The sequence below is a fragment of the Montipora foliosa genome, chromosome 12 (assembly GCF_036669935.1).
Source record: "Montipora foliosa isolate CH-2021 chromosome 12, ASM3666993v2, whole genome shotgun sequence".
Taxonomy (NCBI): Eukaryota; Metazoa; Cnidaria; class Anthozoa; order Scleractinia; family Acroporidae; genus Montipora; species Montipora foliosa.
The window spans coordinates 11,415,547-11,430,546 of record NC_090880.1 but is presented as its reverse complement, the minus strand read 5'-3'; the positions used below and the strand labels follow the sequence as shown (position 1 = coordinate 11,430,546).

General features: G+C 39.0%; 1 protein-coding gene across 4 annotated transcripts in view; it reads right to left on the bottom strand.

Annotated features, from left to right (window-relative positions):
* The window catches only part of LOC137979055 (tRNA (32-2'-O)-methyltransferase regulator THADA-like), a 94,978-nt gene that overhangs the window by 20,642 nt on the left and 59,336 nt on the right, over nucleotides 1–15,000 (bottom strand). For 3 of the 4 annotated variants that reach the window (XR_011118253.1, XM_068826220.1, XM_068826221.1), the window contains exons 19-30: nucleotides 14,725–14,800; nucleotides 13,790–13,965; nucleotides 12,654–12,809; nucleotides 11,542–11,649; nucleotides 10,039–10,168; nucleotides 8,337–8,491; nucleotides 5,871–6,217; nucleotides 4,973–5,106; nucleotides 3,205–3,407; nucleotides 1,470–1,579; nucleotides 752–884; nucleotides 222–282 (exon numbers count right to left, since the gene is read on the bottom strand). Coding sequence is in view for 3 of the 4 variants with exons in the window: in XM_068826220.1 (XP_068682321.1) it covers nucleotides 222–282; nucleotides 752–884; nucleotides 1,470–1,579; nucleotides 3,205–3,407; nucleotides 4,973–5,106; nucleotides 5,871–6,217; nucleotides 8,337–8,491; nucleotides 10,039–10,168; nucleotides 11,542–11,649; nucleotides 12,654–12,809; nucleotides 13,790–13,965; nucleotides 14,725–14,800 (1,789 nt within the window). In the remaining variant the exon portion in view is untranslated. The remainder of the gene's footprint in view (nucleotides 1–221; nucleotides 283–751; nucleotides 885–1,469; nucleotides 1,580–3,204; nucleotides 3,408–4,972; nucleotides 5,107–5,870; nucleotides 6,218–8,336; nucleotides 8,492–10,038; nucleotides 10,169–11,541; nucleotides 11,650–12,653; nucleotides 12,810–13,789; nucleotides 13,966–14,724; nucleotides 14,801–15,000) is intronic. The other variant, XM_068826222.1, reaches the window with a different exon arrangement.

The window sequence follows — 15,000 nt, the reverse complement described above, 5'->3', positions numbered from 1 at the left end:
AGCCTTCGACTTTTTCTTGATTTACACTCATTGGCAAAACAGCAGCTGGTCTTCTTCTCCACACATTCACTGAATGGAACTCGCTTGGAAACGTTTGTTTTCCTCTCGTCTAATGACACCGTAATGCAATGAACCAAACAAAATGCTCGTTTGTTCTTGTGCTGATCATATAACAATTTTCAGTTTAGTTTTGGACTCATGTGTAAAGACTGGTTTGTTACCTGTCATGACTCTTTTAAAGCAAGCCCTTCCAGCTGCGCACGGTTCAGTTGTGACAATAGCCTAACATGTAAATTGCAAAAAAAACCCTGCTTGATCAGTCTGTATCTATAAAAGCAACAACGAAATTGCGTAAATAAACTGAGCTTGACCAAACGTGGATACTCGGCTTGATGTCTAAGTATAAAAGAACTTAATGACAGATCACTGATTTGGTATTTTTAAAGGTACCCCGAGCCATTGCAAGGGAGTTACCGAAAAGGACGTTTTAACTGGAAAAACGGGGATACAGATTCTTAAGGATAAAAAAAGCCTTTTCCGTCCTGTGCCCACGCTCACTAAATTCTTGAGCAGAATTTGATTCAATTTGTGATCGTCTTTCCACAGGAGACCAGAGACGGTACAATTGAGTCAAAACGTTCATGTTAAAGAACGACTTTTTGAGACAGACTTCAACACAGTCGTTTGTGATTAAAATGTTCGTATAGTGTTGACGTAAATTCTCCATATTATTGCGGGGCCAATGTTTTACCAGAATAAAGAATGGTACACCGGCACTTCTTCTTGTACCACACAAGGCCTGCAATGGAGTAGCGCTTGTAAGATCGTCCAGCAGAGATTGCAGCCACTGTTCTGGCAATTGACGAAGATCTTTTACTGCACTACTGTAAAATAACAACAACAACAACAACAAAATCACAGTGCCTCTCTGTTTACGTTTAAAGGAGGCGGCATGGTTTAGAGTTTTGGGTTTTCAATCCCCATCTGTCAGCTGCTGGACTGCTGTTCAACTCTACCACGTTTTCTTAAGAGCCAACTGCTTGCCTTCTGCCAGTTACGGTACATGTCACTTTAACCTTACATCACCAAAGTATGGTATCCCTGTGCAGTAGCTTGATAGCTCAGTGCACTTGCGCTATGAAAAAAACATTTTTATGGCTGTCGAGTTTTGGACTTCGTCCTGGCTTTGTCACGTTACTCGAAAATCGTGTAAACTGTGTTTCTTACAAAACATTTAGTTCTGCGGCTTGTTTTTCGAAGAAAAGGGTTCATTAGCAAATTTCCAGAATTTTCCAAACTCCTTTATCCGACAAACTTCCTGAACTTACTAAAGCCTTAAAATAGAGGAAATCCTTTAACAAATTCGACGTCTTTACGGAAAGGAGGAAGCCTTGTAAATAAGAGCCTTAGTTAAGATCCAAAACTTAATGCAGCTATTATGGCAACTAGAAAAAGTAAAATGCTCCTACCTCCACACCACAGTACACAGTTTGACAAATCCAGTGTATGCTAATTCAAAAGCACCTCTGTGTTTCGAAGTCAGCAGTACTTTGGTGAAAAATACACCAACTGTTTGCAGCTGAAATAAAAAATCACAACGCAAGTTGCAACAAAATAACCAATACATTACAATGGCACGTGTTTTTTGGTTGTTAAAAATGCTACTATGATTAAAAAAAAAATCGAGTGTGCTTATTCAACATCAGAATGGCAAAATTTCGAGCTTAGATTTTTATCCATAGGGTGTTTACTTTGAGTTTACGTTTTAAATTTCACAGTTCGCTATTACTCACGTTCAAAACTGACCGATCGCGATTGAACCTCAAGGCGTGGCCAAACGCTCGCAACGTTTCAACGCAACATCTTGCAACATTGTTGGGGACAACATGTTGCGTATGTTTGGCTACCCTGTTGCGAAATGTTGCGTGCGTTTGGCCAGTCCATTCAACACAAGTCGCTAAATCACGCAACAATGTTGCAAGATGTTGCGTTGAAATGCTGCGAGCGTTTGGCCAGGCCTTCAGAGGGTTGAATCTAAGGAAAATTGAGGTCTTCACTCACCAGTTTAAAATTTCAGTGTGCAAATGCGGCTTATTATATATGTAAAACACGAATGATAAAGTCTAAAAGCCCCAAAGTCCCATGCTGGATATTAATTTGGCCGCGTACACACGCATTGCATTCTTAAACTAGCGAGTCTTTGAAGTCATTTATCCTCGATTCAACTCTCACAAGATTTTAAAGTTAGTAATGGTGGACCATTAAATAGGACAATCTCCAGTTAAATAAACAGGCGTCTTTTTTTAAATAGGGCTTGAAACTTGGGTCAATTAGACTTTTTGGACAGAGAAGTCCTTTAGGATAAATCTCTACACCTGAAATATCTATTTTTTTCCCTTCTCGAAATTTTACTTTACGGGAATCGTAAAAGGTGGCAAAGTAATAGTCATTTGACCCAGGATGGACAGATGACGTCAAAAACTGGTTTACGATGCAGAACTTCTTTAATGCCTCATTAAAGGAGGAAAGCATTGTTGCAAAAACAATACTACCCAAGTAGCAAAACCGGGAAACGAAATTTGCAACCCGGGCAGCAAAAAGACTTTCTGATTCTGTAACGCACGCAAACTGAATTTGTTTCCGCAGCACGTTTTTCGCGCGCGCGGATAAGCTGGGAACCACTGAGCCCCAAAACAATGTTCTCTTGTGTAACAAAGTGACTGTCCTTAAAAACACAAACAATAAAGCAGTTTATGACGTAATGGCAAAAATACACTTACGCCTCTCACTAGCACAGCCTTAGGGTAACTGGCAGCTAGATTCGCTGAGTTAATGCAACTTATATGTGCTCGAAAGAAAGCAAAACTATTCATACATGAAAGCTACTCTATCCATGAGGCATTGTTGGCCCCCTTTGTGTGATGCTGTTACTACGCAATCGCAAAAGAGATACACTGGTCTAATCGGCTATAATCTTTCTCGCTTCTATTAGACTCCTCTTATAATGATATCCATTCTCTTTAATTTCTCACTGCCAATATCTTGTGTAAACCAAAAAAGTGCGCTCCTCTGCCTTTCAAATAACTACATTTCTAGTTTCTTCGCTCTGAAAAGGAAAAGGTTCGTTTCCTGAGACTCTTTGGACAAGGGAAAACACAACTGATAAGCTCGCGCACTGCAACTTGAAAAATGTTGCTTAATGACCTGTTTTACAGTGAGCAATCCATCGTTGATCTCGTCAACTTGTAATGGCGCATTCTCGGACAATTCTCCCAATAATAGAGCCACTTCCTTCATAGTGCGCCAGCAACATACTAACAGCAACTGTGAAGCAGGCGCGTCTATTGCACTTGATTGTAACATATCATCAAACTGCTCTGGAATCTCAATGAAGTCTTCCTCTGCTTCTGCAAAAAGAACAAAAATCCCCTTGAGAATACATCTGATTCAAAAGAAAATTTAACCTTGAACGAGGCCATAAGGGCCAATTTACATGGAAACAAAGAAATACTAAAATGGCGGCCATTTTGGAATAAGGTGTATGTTCGAATAGAAAGAGACTGAAATGGGCAATTTGCTACTTCTCGAATCTCACGGGTTATCAACAGCCATGATTTCAGCACTAACAGGACAGTTTGTAATTGGACACCAAGCGCGCGCTAGTTGTACTTGAATTATTTATCTTTTCCCAGAACTATTTAAAAAAAACTAAGAAAAGTTGAGCAGATTAAGACGTTTTTTTAAGATACTCTAAATACACTGACTAAATGACATGTTCTCTGCTGGGAAAATGACAAATGACCAATCAGGAAGGGGAGAACATAACTTAACATTAATTAAGTGCTTCTTCTTTGATGCCACAAAAAGCTATCTGCATTTCCCTTGCAGCGAAAGAATCCCTACGGGATATTTACATTTTAGCTTTGTTCACCAAATGATGTCTAGAAATGCTGGTAATTAGAAGCACACCCAAATTGGATATCAAACACGTAGTGCCCCTTTAAGTCTAAACATTTGCTACCAATTGCTGGTTTTCACTCACGTGATCAACAGCCATGTTTTTTGACGAAAACAAAAGGAAGCATTTGCATAATAATAGAGTTAAATTCGCGGAGGATTTGGTCGGGGCACCAACATGGCCGCCTTTTCTTTGTTTAGGGCACCAACATGGCGGTCGTGACGTCATGTGAAAACCGAGAATTTCTAGCAACGAAAGAAGGGTAAGGGATAGCGTTATATCGTGGTGAAAGTAAATGAAGCTATTTATCTTTACTTGAGGACTGGAGTTCAGAGGGCACTTTGTGACGTTAATTGTCTATATTCTCAGACGCGAGTGATGTTGAAGTTGGGGAGAAGAGCATTTTGTCACGCTTATCAAAATCGCCACGCATCTAATTCTCTGTTCGCCACAAAAAATAAAGCTAATTTACTCTGCATTTCTGTTAAAGGGGCATTGTCATGCTTAATTTGCTGTTTTTTGGTCAAAATGGGTAGAAATCTAAATTAGTACTTTAGCTCACACGTACAACCATTTCCATCCTCTCCATCCTTAGCTGCAAACAAGAAAGAATAGCTTCAATGCACTTCCACTTCAGTGGTCATTGGCAAGAAAACTACAACAATATATTTTGGTTTTCATCGATGCAAACTCAGTTTCAGCTTTTTTCAGGCAAATATTGTAGAGTTTAAAATTAGGTATTGATAAATTTGCAAAAACCAAACATGGGTGGCCAAGTCTTGCTAAATGTTCAAAACCAGCTGCAAACATTGGACCCCAAACGGCGATTTGAGGTTTGAAGTTCTCCAAAAATACCTTGCTCTAAATGCTTCTATTGACTATTTGCATCTGAGGACAGGGCTGAGCAGCATTCCAGAATAACAGGGGCCTTGTAGTCAAAGCAAACCTTCTCGAGTCAGACCTTTAAGCCACTCTGCCTGCCCAAGCTACGAGAGCTGCTTTCAGAAACATTACCTTGAGCACCATCTGCAGTCAAACCCTCAGGAGATTCATTGGTAATAACTGGTGCAACGATATTAGCTGTCTTCAAACACTCTTCCACAAGACACGATATGAGATTCTGCCAATGCTTGTCAGCGGCAACATACCTAAGAATGAACGCAGAGACAAACAAAACTTATCTGGAAAGTTTTAAGCAATTAATAATAATCACTTTGATATTTACCCAGGAAGCTCCAGTCACCCGAAAGTACTCTTCAGGGAAGTCCCATCGAATTGGAATTTAGAGATGTTTGGTTTTTGAGGAGAGGGGAAAACCGGAGAAAACTCTCTCGGAGCAGAGTAAAGAACCAACAACAAAGTGAAGTCACATATGTCCACGAATCCGCAATCGAACCCGAGCCACATTGGTGGGAGGCAAGAGCTACACTAAGCCATCCCTATTCCCCATCAAAATGGTCAATTACAGACAAACTGATAATGTTATCAAGGATGAAATTAGTTCGCAGACGTTATTTCTTGACGGTTGTAAACAGTTATGGATAAAGCGGATGGTAGATGGATTGAAATTACATAAAATGGCATATTAATAAGGAAGGGGCTTGTTCGGGAATAGAAAAGTAGAAACGTTTCAAAACTAAAAGAGACTTAGTTTTCCGATGATCAACTCGATGATTCTCGAAGAAGGTCGAAGAGATCCTAGCAGGAGTGGCGCCCTCTTAGCTTTTATAATAGAGACTCGTGAAAAATTGATGAGTAAACTAGGTTCCGCTAAGAAAATTGTCCCTCTAAGCTGCACAGAACGAAATTAATGAAATGGTACATTGTAGTATAGTATTTGGTATATGTTACCCTGGTAAACGAATCAGAACTTCGCCTGAGCATTAGGAATAATTAAACAATAAGACTTTACCTGAGCGAGGTGGAGCCGATGATTGATCGCAAACAAAACAATACACCATGCATGGGCGCTTGAATACCGATCAAGGATAAATTTCTTGAGGCAACTGAGTAGTGTGACTTTAATAAATCAGTCAAGTATACCAACACTCTGAATGCTTGAACACATGGCACGCTTTCCAGTAGTTCCTTGTGTTCGTCCACGTGTGATGCGGTTATATTCATGTTGAATTTCAAAGGAATGCTGCATCTTTCCACAAAAAGTCTCAAAAACATGGCGGCACTTGATGAATCAACTGCACGAGGACTCGAAATCAACCTGTCAACCATGTTTATCCACTCACAAAGACTAACCTCTTCCTGAAAGCAAAATCCAATTCGTCATATGCATGGACCTCATAAAATTATCACTAGACATATTTACAATATTCTTCAACAACAACTGGCAGAGCTCAAAACACAATGATCCTGTCTGTCATTAAAGTTTCCAAATGACGTCCATGTATATCTTTCAGGCTTAACATAAACAAATAAATAAACTGGGTTACGATAACATTAGCCAGAGAAAAAAAAATTTCTCTGTTTGCCACTGGTTAGCTCTAAAGCTTGAAACATTGCAGCCAAAACATACAAGAAATGCAAGCAACATCCAACACCAAATGCGTTGGACCCAACAGTTAACATGACCCTTTGGACACCTTGCTATTATAAATACTACGAGCATGCCCTCGATGGCATGTTTAAGTTATAGCAACGAAGTTGTATATAAAAGTGTATGCATATATCACAATCCATCTTTACAGCCTTTCTTTCATTCATTAGTCCTTCCACGGGAACGTTCGAAGTTGGGCTTTTCCCGCTGTTTCTGCCTTTTCAGTGCGGGCTCAAAAACTAAATCAGCACCCTGCTGTGACTTTCATATTCTCAAAAACTATAAAGAAAACTAACTTTCTGCAGTGGGACGGCCTTCGTCATTCTATACCATCCCCATTTAAAAGGCACCTGTAAGTCTCCGTCTATAACAGCCCTCACATTTGTGACGGAATACAACGTCTTTGACGTAATGGAAAAGAAATCAAAAGATTATTATACACTTCTTGTTGGATAGAAAGCGCAGCCACCCTACGTAGTCCATACACTGCATAGGAATTTTTTATTTTTTATTTTACCTTACCGTGTTGCCCTTGAATCTTACGTCAAGGCCTTTCAATACAAAGTTCTTACCTCTATACTCTACACTAACACAAAATTGCAGAAAATCGGTTTTAGACTGAATGATCTGTGCAGTTTTTGCAAGGCTCAGTCAGAAACTTTAAGCCACTTTTTTTATCACTGTTCACATTCCAGACATTTCTGGACTGATTTTGAGTCTTAATGGCATTTTTTATCCAATCAACGGGTACACCTCTCTTTGGAAAATGTTTTATATGGAATAATATCGCAACAATACCCTTACTTAATTTACTCAATTATTTTGTTATCGTTGGGATATTGTTTTTGTGGGACTGCAGAAGAAGCCAAATTAATCCAGAAATTACTGGGTGTAAGAACAAAATTGTTCTCAAGTGCGAAACAGAAAGGAAAATTAAAAACACGAAAGACTATTTTAAAAAGAAATGGGTGCTCATACCATTTCGATAAGCCTATTCGTCTGTTCTATTGTTTGTTGTTGTTGTTGTTGTTGTTGTTGTTGTTGTTGTGTCTGTTTGTCTCTCTCTCTTTGGCTATTTATAATGTAAGGCGTTTTATCATAAAAATCCACCCTTCAATCTTTAATTTCTTAATAATTAATTTGTTGTAGTTCATTGTTGTAAAACATTGTTACTTAATTTGTCTAAAAATAAATAAAATAAAATTAAAAAACCCTGCTGTGACGTATGGTATGGGGAAAAGAGATTTCGTAATCAAGAGAAAGAAGTGCTGCTGTGGATATTTTCTTCGTTGTTTTGCTGTTTCTTCGCGGACTCAATATTCACGACAAACATCAGTCAAAAACACTGCTTCTATATGGGGCGCTCTCGCATGTGTACCCCATATCATACGTCATAAGCTGCAAAAATGACCGCTGACTCCTCCATTCTGAGTGGCAGTGCTGATGGCCGAAAATCGGAATGAAAACATTTTTTTACGTGGAAAAACAACGGATATGCCAGAAAAAAGTTGAAAACATTATTGTGCATGGTCAAAAGTGTAAATAAAAAATGCTTATTTTTTTGCCTTCGGTTCCTCTTTAACCCAAATTAAGCATGCGAAAAGACAGTCACCGTTCTCCTGTAAATTGTTTCAAGTAAAATGCAGACTTTCGAAGCACGTTCAACCGTTGTGCATGGACGACAACAATGTTCAGGTGGATCAATTAAACATGAAGACCGAGCAGTTGTTGCAGCTTGCTTACCAGGCAAACAAAACATGAGTTTTTTCTCCTTTGTTTTACAACGACTGGTAAGAGCAACAAATACCGGTTGACATGCCTACAAACCTGAAATGGAAGACAATGAGGAGGCACAGCTTTCAGAAGGTCATAAGCCATCATCTTGTTATGTTCGTATGAATCTTTCAAACAACCCAACAAGACGGAAATGCCATCTTGATTGAAGACTTCAATAATATCAAATCTATCTGCATTAGGGGATGCTGAAAGAAAAGGAGAAGAATTGAAACTGCTTTGGCTCCTTAAGAAGGAAATGAGTCGCAAAGCAACTCAAAATTACCCACACAAAGCTAAAAAAATAACCCATATGCTGCCATTACCTTCGTCGTTGGCGTTTAGATCCGTCTAAAAAAATCATCGCAGTAACTGTACCGTACATAAAAGGCACTTCAGAGAAACATCACAGGCACTTTACAAGCCTATTCATCCACATTGCTCACAGACCTATGATGACCTTACGACATGCAGCTACTACCGTCAAAGACAACGATGAACCAGGCGATCCGATAAACAAAGACAAAAACCGACTAATGTGATCTTGTATAATGCGAGCACTGCATATACAAGATCACATGCATGCCACGACTACCAGGCCAATTATACTGATGAGACTGGCAGAAGCATGATCGCAAGACTCACTGAACATAACGAGCAACTGGAAATGACTACCTCCAAAAATAACCACAGTATTGATCAAGTACGTAATGGTAGAGTAAGAAAAGTTCACGTCTTTAAATTACTAGCCTTTCTTAGCTGACCAATTTAAGCAATTGTGTCTTATAGACATGTATCTGAAAAATTCATTCAAACCAGTTAAGTGGGAGGATTAGTTCTCTCAACTTCGTTAACTTTACAACCCGCACTTCAAACATAAACATTTATCATTCCATGTATTTTGTCCTCCCTTTTCATTGGTTGAGAGCCCACCACGTGACCTGCAAATAACTGCCTTCAAATAAGTGTTTTGCTGCAAAAAAATATTCTGCTCATGCGCAGTTGACATCACGATCTTGTAAGAAAATGGCAGATTGGGTCCCCGAGCTGTCAGAGAATGATTCGACATCTTTAGTTGATCGAAAGAACAGTGAGAATACTAAGAAAGGAACAAAAGTTGCACTCAACGTATTTCGAGAGTATCTAAAGGAAAGAAAGGTAGACGAAGAGTCACTCGTGTCATCGACGCGAAGGATAAGTTGGCGAATGCATATGTACTGAAGATATTTTATGCTGAAGCCAGAACAAAGCATGGCGAGCTTTACACCACTGTAAAAGCTTCACTTGTCGGGATACGCTTTGAAAACTGTGAAATTCTTCAGCTTTTTTGATGCCTAGTGTTATTGAACGCTTGACTGTAAGTACAATTTGAAGTCTACAAATATAATTATGCTGAGAAAGAAACCAATCGATTGGTGCCATTACTCGACTCTGCAAGGCAGCGCGCGCTTACGGCTCCTCGGAAACAAAAACAAAAAACAAACTCGGTGATCGAATGATAATACAATTATTGACCTCGGTTATCGCAAAATATGGTGATTTGTCAGTGTCTCGCAGGTCAATTATTTACCTCAGCCTTCGGCTTCGGCAAATAATTGATCTGCTCGTCACTAACAAATCACGATATCTTGCTCAACCTCGTCCAATAATTGTTAATTATTTGTCACTGTTGTCATCATCATCATTGTCCTTATCGTTATCATTATTATTTTCACAATGTATCACAATTCAACTACCCAAAAAGGAATACACATACCAGCGCTTTCTGTACAGCTGAAAATTTGTTTGATCAGCATCAAATTGCTTAACGCTGTTGTCCGACGGGTGCTTGATGCTCCAGGAAACAGCGAGTCGAATTGAAATCCACAAAACCAATCGAGAAACTCCTGAAAAAAATGTTTTCATTGATGATCATTGTCCACTTTTGTGCTCTCGAAATATTGTCAGTGGCAGAGTCTTAACCTGAATGACATTTGGCACTGAAGTTTCATTGAGATGCTTTTATGAAAACGTTGCTTGTGGTGCCAAGGTGTATTTGTATTTCGAGTTTATCTTCGAGGCGTACAACATAAAACAAACATTTTCTGGGCTAGCTAGCTTTTGTTTTTTCCTTCTGAAAACTCCGCACAAATTTTAATCTCTTTTATATAACAGCAACCTCAAAATCTGTAGAATTTACATTTATTACAAACAGCACAACATTACTGACGCTGATGGACTTTTTGAGCAATAGAGGACGTTTTCCGTGTTTCCATACCCTCATCTAAACACGAGAGGGAGTTGCTAGTAGTCGAGACAGTTATGCAAACCCTCGACTGCGTCTCGCGCTTGCGTAACTGTTGACTATGGAAATACGGAAAAAAGTCCTCTACTGCTTTTCTAAAATATTTCTCAAAGTTAATTCAACAAATGAAGGAAAATGCTGGTTGTTTTACTACTTGATTGAAACAGATTTTCTTGACACACGCTAATATTTCCTACCAACCAATCAAAACGCGCGTCTGACAATACATAACCAATCAAAATTCGTGTGATGTCACAGCAGTGTTCCATACTCTCATCTAAACACAGCTATTGACCAATGAGAGTACGCGTACTATCCTAATTATTTTATAAAAATCAGTGGAAAAGGAGACCATGCCGACAATTAACAGCCAAAAAGCGAGTGGATGTAATTCAACAACCCAAAAGGCAATCTTGAGTGATGCATCATTGTAGCAAGCTACAGATGTCCATTTTATTGGTTCCCAGAGGCAAGTTCTTGTACAGAATTAAAGCTTACACAAAATAAAGGTGAATCGTAAACGAGCTGCTATTGTATCACTCACTCGGCCAGGCTTATCCAAATTTCAGGTGACATGAAGCTAGTGTATCGCAGAGTGACCTTCAGCGGTACCTATTTATACATCACAGTCTAGTTGTTCAAAGCACCATCAAAGTCAATCTAAGATTACTGGAAACTGAAATTGCAGTTTATTTTCTGATCAATAGAAGTTTCCACAAAATTTGGTAGCCTTCAATATTGACTTGGACTTTTATTTTTCTTCAACCTAAAATTGTTACCGCTTTTTGACAGGATTTGGTTGGTATTTAATCGCGGATTAGTGTTAATCGCCTTTGAAAAATTGGGCCCAGAGAGAGCCAGTGAAAAGCAAAGCTTCTTGTCCAAGGAAACAAGAAGGCGGTGTCAGCATGTTGCTTTTGTTAATTATGTTGTCCTCCCTAAATTAAATTTTAACAAATAAAAACAAATAACTACCTTGTAAACAGCAAGTTGGTGATCAATAAAGGGCTTCTCATGAATGTTTTTTCCGTGCTTTGTATTTTTGCCACATATCCTGATGCACTCCTTCAATCGCAGGAAGAACTTTGAATGAAAAATACTAACAAATTCAGATTCTGTTTATAACAATTGAAATGTAAAAAAAATTAAAACTGGGTTGTTAATTTTATTGAACTGAACACTATTCAGTTTGTAACAAGCCGCTTCCGAACATTTAACGTTCAAAGTTCAAATACTCCCTGGCCAACAATCCTTTAGATCTTCCTCTCTCTTTCTTCCTTCCTTCAGTTAAGGTAATTCGCATGAAAATAACGTACCATCCAGATTTTTGTCAAACTTGGCACAATTGATATTCATGCAAAGAACATTGAAAAAATGCGATAAAAAGATGGCGTCACCGTTCTTGTTTTCGTGCTGCATGCCGTTTATTCCAAGTCTTTTTTACCGAATTCCGCAAGAAGCGTTCGAAACTTGATCAACCGGAAAAAATGTTCTTAGATAGCAAAAGCAACTGAATATTACTGAAAACTTGAGCCTACTTGTTTGTCCGGGCTAAAATCTTTCAGTAAAGTGATTTCAAATTGCTCGATCTTGCAAAAAAATGTAAGAAAATTAGACCGCAACATCACACTCAGTGTCTGAGTGCTCAAATGCAGTGTCACGTCATTTTATCTAAATACTACAACTTCTACTATCCAACTTTTTGTCTCCTTAAAATACGTTTTCCGTGTACCTATTATGAGTACATAACACCATTAAAAAGGGGGGTTGGGGAGGGTCTAACCATGCTCGTTTAGGAGAAAATAGCCATTCCTTGACAGATTTAGCTTAGCGTCAATGAAAATCCGCCATTTCATCAATGTGCGCGAGATAATGCGCGCGCCAATGGCGCAATAAATTATGCGCAGTAGGGTTCCGCGATGCAAAGCTAGGGAACCACCTTAAGTTTGTTGTTATGTGTTAAATTCTTCAAAAGTTCTTATCGTTTTTTAGTGCACGGTCCTCGGTATAATTAAAGATCCTTTTAGAGAAACTAGATTAGTAAAACGACGTGTGAAGTAGTAATTCTGTGTGCAAAAACTGCTTACCTTTTTCACCTGCGCTGCAGCCTGTTGCCGGAAGGAGGGCGACTGATTATTCATGTTAGCAGGAACAAATATCTTTAAGAGCTGTAAGTCTAACTCGCTGATTGATTCAGTTGATCTAGGAGATTCGCAGAGCAATCCAAGGGCAGCAAGACGAATCTGCACAAGCAGAGTTTTCAAAATGGTCAACAACTTTCAGTACTCAACAGATTTAATTATCAGTGTAACTTAAAGTGCTATATATTCCCAAGCAATAGATCTGGGCCTGGTTGTTCAAAAGCCATTTAGTGCTAACTCCAGATTAAAAATTAACCGAGGAGTTTATTTCTCTACCCCCAAATGTTGTTCAGCGCTGATATTCGGCAAAAATTTACATAAGAGGAAGTCAATCTTGACAAACGAAAATAAGCAGGAGAAACCTTCACCTTAAAGTTGAAAAAATGAAACCAAAGTTCACGATAATACTGGATTAAAGTTAGTCGGCTCTCGAACAACCTAGCCCTCCATGTTAGCCCGAGATATGGAAACGGGTTCTCACAAGGACAGAGAAATACTTGAAGCTTTTCTCTGTCCATGTGCGGGCCACTCAGACGGATTGCACAAGAATATATACCACTTCAAGGCACGTACACTTTGGTAGTTAATTCTGTTGAAATATCAGTGCCTGCCACACGGCCAGCATTTGGAAAAAACGTATCCCTCGCTGCGCCTTTGGCAATTCAGTTTCCGACTGCGAGAAAGGCAATTAGCAGGGCAGATATATTTGATATATCTTTGAACTTTCTGTACTCAGGAAAGATGGAATGCAGATGACATAGAGCTAACATGATTGGCTCAAACATCGAGTAACTGACCTTTACCCGCCATAACTGCAAAAACTAAACATGTAAAATTTGTGCCAAACGTGTGTAATCCTATATTTGCTTTAGTTTTCCTCCACTGATCACATGATGTGCCTTGAGGTATGTTCAATCTCCCCGGTAAACGTACGGAAAAAGAAGTGATAAGAAACGTGCACCTCAGCTGGGTTTTTCCAAAGGAGAAAGCTTAACATTACGAAAGGTTGATAATACAGCTTAGGAAATAGTTAACCTCGTAGGTTTAATAACGTTTGTGAATTGTGAACTGGGTGGTCTTACCTGATCATCTAAGTGACACAGTGCTTTCCTCATTAGTTCCACCGGAACAACACCACACCACAGGGACGAACTTTCCATAGTCAAATCTTTAAGGCTTTTCTTTTCAAAACTTATTAATCCTGAGGATCGGGCTGTCTTTAAACATGTTATGAGGGTCCCAAGATTTCTAGTTATGTCTGGAACAATATTACAAGTTAAAACGAAACAAAGACCTTGCACAGCACATGAAGTCCTACAATTTCCCTTAACTCAGTCTCTTATATCGGTCTTTTAAAAACACTCACAGAGAAAAGTCCGAATGCTAACTTATGCATCGAGAATCAACAGATATGTTCAGAAATGCATGTCAGTGTTAAATTTGATGAATGCTGATATTCAGTTGATAAGTACCACAAAGTGTACTCTTTCTCTTCTCCCCCACACGTATCAACATTACTGGTGTCAACAAATGCAAACATTCAACGTCCCAAAGTATCCCCCAAAACTCTCCTGAACTTAAGTAAAGAACATTTGTAAACAACTAAATTTACCCTAGCCTAAAAATAACACGTTATTTTTGGAATAAGGGAGCAAATTCGCAGCCTTGACGAGACACTTCATCGTATTGGATATCAAAATTGGGGGATGCATCTAATGTACGCTCATTCCTGGACGTAAAGAAATATCTGGTTAGACAATGGAAAATGTTCATTGCCTTTTATATTAAATACCAACACGGACTTCCTCAAAAATGTCTACGAGATCAAAAAGCAATCAATTCTCTCAACAAAGCTCTATCCTCTCCGTCCAACTACTGAGAGACAAAAAGTAATGCTAACAAAGTTCCTTTTCCCACATCTTCAGTTAATGACTGTCAATGATAACCGGCTTCCAGAATGTCTAGCGGTGTGCTCTAGTAAGCAATTACTTACGCAGCTCTGAATGAACACTCTTACCAGTGTTGTCTTGAAGATGCTCTACTAGATATTGCAGACTTTCCGGGTAACATTTCAGCAACTTTGGGAGACAATACTGCAAAATAACAAAAATAACAGTTTGTTTGAGAGTTCAAAGATACAGAAAAATTAGTAGCACCACAGGCAGACCACTCTATGTGGCCCGCAGCCCGCCGCGGTTCAAATCCTGATTGGTAGATTTGAAACGGCCTGAATTACTTGAATTCCTTTGGTCGCTGAGTTTGGCACCGATCATATTGAGAAAGCTGTATTTGT